General features: G+C 40.0%; 1 protein-coding gene across 1 annotated transcript; it reads right to left on the bottom strand.

Annotated features, from left to right (window-relative positions):
• Nucleotides 1-2,696: 2,696 nt before the first annotated feature.
• On the bottom strand, nt 2,697-3,899 carry LOC136874586 (netrin-A). The gene has a single exon (XM_067148222.2). It carries the CDS (start codon nt 3,867-3,869, stop codon nt 2,697-2,699), a length of 1,173 nt encoding a protein of 390 aa, XP_067004323.1. The 5' UTR covers nt 3,870-3,899.
• Nucleotides 3,900-10,803: the final 6,904 nt, after the last annotated feature.

The raw sequence follows: 10,803 nt of genomic DNA, 5'->3' as shown, positions 1-10,803 counted from the left end.
TAAATATTTTATACTACCATTCATACGTCAGCTTTTAAAATATTTTGTCATTAGATTATAAATGGGAAATGTAATTTTATGTATTTGCATGTAACTTATTTGTATTTAGGAGCTGCCTGGCCGAGGCGGTAATGGCGTGTTCGGCTCGCCCGGAAGGACGTGGGTTTGAATCCCCGTCAGGAAGTCGTAAAATTTAAGAAATGAGATTTCCACTTCCGGAGGTGCATATGGCCCTGAGGTTCACTCAGCCTACACCAAAAATGAGTACCAGGGTAATTCCTGGGGACAAAGGCGGCCGGGCGTAGAGCTAACCACTCTACCCCATCAAGTGCCGAGGTTACGGACAGTGGAAGCCTTTACCTTCCACCCCTCCAAGGGCCTTCATGGCCTGTACGGAGATGACTTTGCTTTTTTCATTTGTATTTGCGGCAGTTTCTTCTGGACCCTTGATCAGATTACAAGCATGAAAATACGGGACACTTCGAACGCCATTGATTATTAGGCCCCATTTAATACTAGAATTTCTTAACACGAGCAACGGTCCTCAAAATCAGTACCATTTATTTAAGAAAACTACTACTAATTACTATTATTATTATTAAAACTGGAAGTGGCCTAGTTCCAGTACATAACAAAAACAACAAGTGTTGCAAAAACAGTGTTCACTATGTAGGATTATAAGCTGCCAATTTTACCTTTTGTATACGTCTGTCTCACTGGTTTGTTACATTTAGTGCCAACCAAACAAACTGTAATTACTTTACACGATGAGAAATATACATCAGAGCATTGCTATAAATAAAGCTTAAACACGGTATTTAAAGATATACGGCACGGTTCACGAAAAATGGACAATATGCGTTCCGTATTATTTTTCCGGGACAACGGGACACTTTAGAGAAATAAGGGACAAACGTATAAAATAAGGGACGTTTAGCCCTCCTGCCCTTCAGGTTCTGTTTTTTAGAAGTATATAATTATATAGGTTCAGATTAGTATTCGTTTAAATATTATATTGCACACAAAATTTTAATTTAATTACAAGATCTCATTCCTGAAAATACAGCATTTTATAAACATTTTACTAATGTAGAAAATAGACCTAAGTGGCAAATAACTTGTAATGGTCGTAGATAACTGAACATTGAGTTCTATCTACTTCAGCATGCGTAAATTAAGCATTTAAATTTTCACAAAATTGACCTTTTTTAGGTACCGGTACGTACAAAGATTTGCTTCTTTCGTCGCAGCGTGCGATAACAAATGTACGCTTATTGGTGTCACCGCTACTATAGGCACCGACTCCGTGGGTGTTCCGGGGCTCAAGACCTAACGGGAGATTTAATTGACAATCTAACCTATTGGGTTCTTCTGCTCTGCGATATATTTCCCTGCTAATGGCACTTTACACGCCTGCAGTATCGAAACCACCACTTAAGTTTGACCTCACTTCAACAATGGAAAAATAATATTCGCTATCAATTAAAATCAAAGTGCAGTATGCCAATAACCCAAATTGACCATGCAAGGAAGTTAATTTCTAATTCAAAATGTCAAATGTCTCATTATTCAATTATGTAACTTCAACATTCTAGTATGTAAACAGTTTCACTTCATATCACACCGATCAAAGCTTCAAATGATGGTGTTTTTATTTAACAGACCGCACAATTAGAACCGAGGCATCATCTACTCAACCACATGATGTAAACAAGGAGAAATGTGATATATATGAACCTACAATTCTATAGTACGCTGTGAAATATCATCTGGACTACATAGAAGTTTCAGAATTGATGATTGGAGCAAGAGGCGCCATTACTCACATATTTCACAACTTTTGTAACAAATTTGTTTTGGATTACCAATTTATTAAGGACATTGGGTTAGCAGGCCTCGAAGGCTTGTTAACAATAGTAAGAAATCATTTATACTCTTAACTATATATTTGTCCTATAAGGAGTTCCTCATGGGTTTCAAAATTATTGATTAAAACGATTTTTACTAAGTAACAGGTAAGCTATAATATGGTATACCAACCATTTATAGACATTTTACACGACCCTTGTAGTTGTCATTCAAATTTTTCTGTAAGTTTTGTCTTTTTGGCAGTCTCCGAACGGGGGAAGCAGAAATAAATGTAGGCTATTTCTGTCTCTCTCTCCGTATGACTAAATTCGTGATAAAATTGCCGAAAACAGGAAGTGCTGGTAATGTTGGAATGGTAGGAAACCGTGCAACACTAAACCGTCTGCAGAACTTCCGGATAAAATAAGTATCGGAAAGCAAGAACGAGGTACATCATGGGGATGATCGTACCAGAGGCAAAATTATTATGGCAAAAAAAAAAAAAAAAAAGACTAAAATCGGACATAGTTTGCTGTATTTATGAAATATTCACAATTTAAGATGCTCAGTTTCAATTTACTTTTAGTGATTTACCTCATCAGCGTCAAAGTGTGAGCACCAGTGAAAGAACTAAATGAACGGGGAGCACCAGTGCTTTATAGAAACTTCTCGTATCATAGCTGTTACTACAAAAGAAGAAGAGTTCACATAATACTTTCTACGACACAGCCGTTACTAAAAGAGACGAAGACTTCACATATAATTTCTACAACATAGCCGCTACTATAAGAGACGAACACTTCACATATAATTCCTACAACACAGCCGCTACTACAAGAGATGAAGAGTTACTTACCTTTACACTCGTTGGCGTCTCTGGCGGTGGCCCGTCCCCAGGGCCTGTCGAAGTGGAAGGGCTTGCAGCGTTCGCAGTCCCGGCCTGCCGTGTTGTGTTTGCAGTCGCACGTGAGTTGACCATCTCTTCCTGTAGGCACGCACTTGGAAGCGTGGCCGTTACACTTACAACGGCCGCCAACCGCGAAGTCCGACACGGCATAGTGGTACGGCATGGTGGTTGTCGCGGTGGACGTCAGGATTGTAGGACCGAGCAGTCCGTTAGCGGGCACGCTGTCCGCCGCGATACTGGCAGCCGCCACTGGCTCAGGTTGTGCTGTACCGTCTTCCTCGGACAGTTCCTCGTCGTCCAGGCTGTGTGGTAGATGTAGCCTGTTAAAGATGACCTTGACATCAGTGGCTGTCACCCAATCCTGCAGTACAGGACTGTTGTCGAAGTCCGAGGCGCTCGGACGCCCCTCAAGAGTACTGAATGCTATGCGGGATGCCACGGGACCATTCCCTCCCTCATTACCATTGCCGTTAAACCGGTGCGAGTCCGTGCACAGAGCTTCTTGCTCGTTAGCTTTAGTGATGGTAGCGCGATTGGGGCGCCCGTACATCTTCCTGCACTGACTTGAATAGAACTGAAACGGCTGCCATGTTTTCCCATAGTCCATGCTCTTGTATATGGCAATGGAGTCCGGTTTGGCGGTACGAGGGCAGAACTGCAGACTGACGTAAGTGAGCTCGTACTTCTTCCCCAGGGAGAGGGTAAGAGTGACGTTGTCTGGAGGACTTGTCGAGGACGATATTATAGGCTCGGAACGCCAGCATGTGACATTGTTAGGGTTGTTCAGATCGGTAAGGTAGGAGGCAGGGTGACGTCGCTTAGGCTGTGAGTCGTCACACATGTGACAGGCCCCCGTGCCGCCCCCAATGCTATCCAAAACATCGCAGTAACGTACCGGAGCCGAGCTACCACACGTACTAGAAGCTTCAACGGGGTGGCCGAAAGCTGCGTTCACAAAGTCAGGAATACATCGCCTGGGACGGTGTTCGTCGTAACAGGGGTCAGGAGGGTTCTGTTGAGCCGCGAACATCTTGAGGTATGTGTCACTGTTGCCCCGCGCCGCCAGAGCGCCCTTCAGCAGCAGCAGTAGTAGCAAGCACGACAGCATCTTCATGATTGTAGCAGACTGGTAAAGCAGATCACATCTCCATGGCTAGCACGGGCCCCACTGAGCGCCGGCCAAGACAACACTGAGCAAGCGGGCGCACAGCCGCGCGGAACGTAGCGTGCCGCGGGAGGGGGGGATCAGGAGAGGGGAGGCCAATCAGCGCCTCGCCCGCCCCCACACAGTCACAGCCCTCAAATTAAAATACTAACCATTAATGGGCCTGTGCATTCACACATAAATGTAATTTTCTCGACAAATTACTAAACCTCGCATTTATTCAGAAACGAGTCACGAACAGTGAACAGATAAATTTACTGAAAATACGGGAATGTAGCGGGTGGAGAACCCAGGTCGAAACCCAGCCGAACGCACGCAGTGGAAAAAATATCTTATAATACCTACCCCATCCAATGTCATATTTAATATACTTACGTAACTTAAAAGATTTTCGGCCTGTCGAACAGACGAGTTATGTAAATATTATACTGCAACATACCTGTAAAAATAATAAACTAGGAATAAAAAACACACTATTAAACAAAGAATGACATGTTTCGTTCTTAACATTGTAACGTGCGGGAGACACACTTAAAATACAATGACACTGTGACGTGCGATAATAAGAACGGTGACGATGCAATTATTTAAAGGTTAGGTTTGGGTTACACTTAGAGATGTCACGATAATTAGTTAAAATTCCAAGAGATATACTCAGTTACAGTTAGGTTGATTACAAGTATACGGTGAGGTCCAATTAGAACTCAGACAGTATCCGTAGCACTGCTACACTAAGCCTGACTATAGACACGCAGTGATGGACGGGTTAGGTCAGTACATAAACTAGAGAGAGTTTGGTACATCGATATGAAAACACTTTTAGCACACTAAGGAGCTAGGACACCAAACATAACACTAGTAGCTCAGAGCGACTCACTAGTTAATAATCCTTTGGTACCAAGGTATCTGGTAAGTCTCGAGACACAGTGATGTAGTAGGCGTTTGTCAAGTGACAGTTCAAAGGCAGTAAGTATTCCGGTGCACAGCAATTACCGAAGATAATGTACCCAGAAAATCCAAGTAACTTATCACACAGAGTCACCACATAGAAACAGCGAAAGCAATAAGTAAATGCCAGTTTAAAAAAAAAAAAAAAAAAACAACTTACCTCGAGGATGGTATGTAGAAGGTGCTTTTGGATCTTTGCAACCGTGACCAATAGTGTTACAGTATCATGGTAATCTAACAATTAGTGCACTTTCATAAACACGAAAGGATAAGCCGAGGTTTTAGGAATATAGAAATTTAATTTAAACACAAAATGAAATACTACACCAGGTTGAACTAAACGAAGATTAATCAAGAGGTTTGCGAAATTAAAGATTCAAAGGGTGGAGCTAATAATAATTTACATGAATTCACAATCACAAGGAGAGAAATGAATTCTATCCTTACCACGATGTTAATCTGGAAATACCTGCATAAATTAACAGGACACAGAAAACAGGAAAAGCCCCAAAACGCAAAACATGAAAAACCTCACAAACAGGAGGTACAGCACGGGCACAATAAAAATGGTTAACTCGAGAAATAGCAGAATACAGTTTTAAGAAAAAAATTCAATGTGAGACACCACAGGGCCAGTGGAGACCAGAAATGGGAAACACGGTAATATATTTACCAATACTTCAGGAGCGTATCGGCGGGAGCAGGAATAACTGCTCGATATAATATTTCATAGGTTAGATCATATGCCCATAATCAGAAGGGCATCACAAGCGCAGAGGAGTAATTGCAATAAAATTCCACACCGACTCAACCAGAGCCTTACAGGAAACGGAGAAGTTACTCCCAAATTCAACACTTCACGTACCCAAATCACAATAGAGATCGCACGGATCTCACTAAGAAATCAGTTACCGGGGAGAAATAAAGAAATCAATAATAATAATAATTCCCCAAAATTCCAAGTCAAGTTCACAAGAACCAACAGTAAACGTACCCGTGTCAGTTTTCAGCAAAAAACATTAGTCAACTCATTCAATCGAACAAAGTCAATCCATCTCAATGACAATAAAGGTCACCAAGGCAACCGTGAACTAAAATTAAAATTAGACGGTCAACGAGAAACCAAACACCGTTGAAGGGATTGGAATTCATTTTTCTCAGCTCCGTTAAGAAATAACAATTTACCACCCAGGGTGGTTGTGATAAAGGTTTAAGCTTATAAATCTGTCAGGCATATTTAGCTTGCCAAGTTTGAAATGGGTATAACCCTATACAGAATTACATTCATTCAATAGAACAACTTTGATACGTTGCGTAAAGGGAAGGTTAAATTAGCATAGCTGACCACTGAAAAATAAAACCGAGAACCAGAAGAAAATGAGTTTTTGAAAAGGGGTCAGTTATGGACTAGCGAGAATGACGGCTCCGAAGGAGAATCAGAACAGAAAAATATAACGCAAGTTGAATTTACGTAAATAAAATAAGAATAGTCAAAAAAGGTCAGAACCTACCAAAATTACACCCCAAAAGGGGGAAAAACCAGGGAAAACCCTGGATTAATATAAACCCTCACATGGCACGTCCGTCCCGTACAAGGACAGGAAACAAAATGCAAAATGGCTTCCACAACACTAATCAAGGCCCCGCCGTTATCGCTAGTAATAGGGAGCGAGTGGAGGGGGAAGGAGGAAAATAGCCACAATGAGAGCAGCGTGATACAGAGGTACACAGACAAAGATATGTATACCTCTGCTAACAATTTAAGGAGGACATGTTTAAAGGAGATTAAACTTAAAGTATAAATTACAACTCTCCCCCCCCCCCAAACCCCCCCCCCCCAGGGGGTAGAAAATGAACCAATAATAATAAAATTAATATAACATGAGTAGCGATCATGGATACACAGGCACCAGTATACGTTTACGAATACTAGAGTCCAAAGGCTTTCGAGATTTCACAATGTGGCCTTCTTTTTTTTTTTAAACGTGGATAGCAATACATTTGGAGAATCGAGGGAGATGTAGACTTCCATCAAATCAGGGGTATGATGTACCATGGTCCTGGTTTTTGAATATCACGAACGTAGAGCTCCAGACCAGCTCTGAAACAAGAGGGGAAGGCCACAGCACCACCAGAACAACCATAATGCGACTAAAACGCAGTATTATTGAAATGTCATATGCCATAACTGAAGGTATGATGTTACAAAATTTTTGCAAGAGTAATTTAGAAGTGGCAAGTAATAGATTTTCTTAATTGTAATATGACCACCGAGGAAAGAAAACTTTATCTTTCAGGCTACAAGCAAGGTTACATTTAGTAGACTTAAATGCTTACATTGAATAAAAACCTCCACCCGAGACTGTGTTATTTAAATGAAATTCTCCAAGGGATGAAAACAAAAATAACTCATGTGACACCACATCATAATAATAAGCCCTATTAAGTGACACAAGGAAATACTAATCCACATTAACTTCATCTCCTTGGAGCAAACAGTCTCAAAATTAAAGGTACAACTATATTCCCCGAGGTTAACATACATAAGGGTTAGTGAATGATTAGTACATTCCCCTTAGAAGGTTGCATTCTGTAGTATAATTCACCAAGGGTGACCCTAATATGTAACATTTTAAATGAATTACATAACAACATGGAGTAGGTTTGGCTGGCATATAACAAGGCCAACAATTGCCCAAAAGTCTTTAATTATTACTCAACAACCCAAATGTCTGTGTCTTCGCAACATCAAATGCACAACGCAACCAATCTGGGAATACCTTACATGCAAGTGCACACTGTATGGATCTCACCGAGTCATAAACGGATGAGGCAGGACAGACAGCCCACACCCGAATAAGGGAACCAAACCAAGGCACACTCCATAAAAATAATGGAATATGCGAGGAGGAAATAGGACACGAAAACATGGGCGATGACAGAAAGAGGCATGCACACGTACCAAACAACCTGACATGACAGTTAGACCCTCAACAAGGCATGTAATTTTAAGAGAACTACAAAATTCCCACCATAAAAACCAATTAAAAAAAAAAAAAAACAAGATTCAAATTCACATCATGAACACGACGCTTACCCCAAGAACCCCAAACAGATCAGAAATGGCAACCGCACCATCCCACATATAACATACCTAAAGCATATCTAGCCTACATGTCTACCATGCCTTACCCCCGAAACCAAAACAATCAGAAGAGACGTTGCACCATTGTTTAAAAGGGCATCGAACCCTCAGCACAATTCCCTTAATACATTCAATATCAACTAGGGTAAGGAAACCACCAAAACTCCAATCACACATAAGAACACACAAGAAAAACCCTAGGTTTGGGACAATCCTAATAAGGGTTAGGGTAATCAAGAAGTAAGTAGTACATCAAGAATTAACAAAATGGAAAATTTGAAGAATATCACCAGATAACATATGTTAGGTAACCTCATGTAACCCAGAAATGATGACCAGCAGTAGTAGTTTTCCAAAAATATCAGTTATAACCTTCATTGGAACATGCCAGATCCCAAGGTAGGACAAAAACCCCAACGATATACCACAAGCAATAATACCAGGATGCCGAAATTGATTAAATTTTACTGGTATAATATCCAAGAGACAATAACAAGCAAACACGAGTTTCACAGAGAGAAATTAGTATCGCAGGGTAAATGAGATGATTAGATCATGAGATAATTCTTACCTATTGGCATGGTTATCAAGAAACCACATTACCATGGCATATTTTTACAGATAATTGTAACTGGTATGTACAAATGGAGTTTAGAAGGTGTGCGAGAAGAAAAAAATTCAAAACGGTAAATGGTTTGAAGAAATGAGGAAGAAAGCAATCTAAAATCCACAGGTAAGCAATGTGCATCCGATTATGTCCAGGAAGGAAAACAGAAGGAGATTATGTGGGGATATTTGGAATTCCATAGGTGTACAAGAGAGCTCAAAGGTTAATCCACACGAAATCTACGACAACTATCACCAATCCAAGGAATAATGATGAACAACAACCTATTACCTGAATAAGATACCACAGGCAGGCCAGGGTTAAGTAATACAGTAACTATTAACCCACGGAGAGACAGGACAAGCAGAACCAGAGAAGGGTATAATACAAGGGTACAGATAGAGAATGAAGGCAATGGGTGGGTTGATGTTCTAACTGAATGAAAGAACCAAGTGACTACATAAGAAACCAGGTGACCCGATACAAATTAAGAAAGAACATAATGTTCCATACCGAAACACACCGAATTCGAAGTAAGTCAGGGGTCGATGCATACCCAAGAACGACAGATTCCCTAAGAGGGGCACAGGGGAAACCTTGAACTAAAAATAAGGTGAATAAACTCACATACGAGACGTCCCATACCGTCCGTAACAACCTTACCTAACACTAGGCATCAAGGTTAAATAAAATATACCAGCCATGAGATGGGTAAACGATGACAAGCAAAAATATTAGAGTCGGTAATGAAGATCCCCTAACCGACAATACTAACATGAACCGAATCCTCCCCACCGCCAAGGTACACACCAGATAAAATTAAACTTGTTCAAGAAACATACCTCGTACCATGGTGTTAAATTAAATGAAAATAACCCAACACGAATTGGTTAGATCTCAGGATATGAGGCCAGAACAGAAAACTAGGTAGGTAGTACTCTTAAGGAGCACCAGAACATAAGGAGGAGAAAATTTAGGACACCATAAGCAATAGAATTTACTTCCCATCAAGACAAGGGCTACAGGAAAAATTTTCAAAGATTGTTATAACACATGACCATGTTCAGGCAAGAACAACACTAAATAAGGCTGGGTCTATCACCCATAACATTACCACAAACTACCAGTAATAGATAACAATAATAAATGTTTAAAATTAAAATTTAGGATAACAGGCCAAGGGAAAAAACCACAACAAAAAATTGCAGACAGGCAGGAACAAATTTACCACTAGAACCAGACCCAAAATGATGATAATAATTCAGGAAATAGTTTACAAGGTTAATTTCAGGTTACTGCAAGATTACACACCAATACATGCAACTAATGTAGCAGGTACTTTACCTACATGACACTGAACCATTCACAGTTAAAAGGAGTAATAATCCACAATACATTCTCTAACAGGTTTAAAACCAGATTAACCAACATATGGATGCTGAAGGTAAGGGTAGGTTCAAATCACAACTTCATAACACAAGGCGTAACTAGTAGGACACTGTAAATGGAGTATTTTACATGAGGTATAATGATTCAAGGACAACATTTACAAGGAGAGAAAAGGAATATAATTTACCAAAACCCAAAATAAGCAGGGATCTAAATACTGAAATAAATGGCATGATAAATAATTAAATAGGTAACAGCATCTCGACATAATTCAGGCAGTTGCTAGGGAAACATAATGTAAGATTAGGACAAGATAAAACACTATGATATACTTCAACAAAGGGATATTTCCAAGAAGTTCACAGGACTGCATAGGTGATATACAGATCAAGCTGGTAAAATAGAGGGATAACATTGGTTAGATCCACATAGTGTTTCAATTAGAAAAATACCTAAACAAGGTTAAGAGAACAAGGAGAACAAAAAAAAAAATATATATATATAACTTTAATACCAATAATAAATTAAAATTTAAGACTACAGACTTACATGGTTGTTGAATTCCCAGTCCAGGAGGGAACAAATTTAATATCAAACCCTTAAAGCAATGTGATGTCCACCAAACCATCTCCATAAGAATTAAATCAATGTTGCTCCAACAAAACATCATTCAACCTCCATGCAATGTGTTAGTGGATGGGAAACCCAAGGCAGAACATGAAAACCAAACAAATAGCATTAATAGAATGCACCAGCCAGGATAACAAATATGTAAAATACTTAAGCAAGTAAGG

This window comes from Anabrus simplex, chromosome 5, assembly GCF_040414725.1.
Source record: "Anabrus simplex isolate iqAnaSimp1 chromosome 5, ASM4041472v1, whole genome shotgun sequence".
NCBI classification, from domain to species: Eukaryota; Metazoa; Arthropoda; class Insecta; order Orthoptera; family Tettigoniidae; genus Anabrus; species Anabrus simplex.
The sequence above is the reverse complement of the archived record's forward strand: the minus strand, read 5'-3'. Positions and strand labels throughout refer to the sequence as shown.

Bases quoted from the DNA above. Each gene is read 5' to 3' on its own strand.
- LOC136874586 (XM_067148222.2), bottom strand. From the start codon at position 3,869: ATGAAGATGCTGTCGTGCTTGCTACTACTGCTGCTGCTGAAGGGCGCT.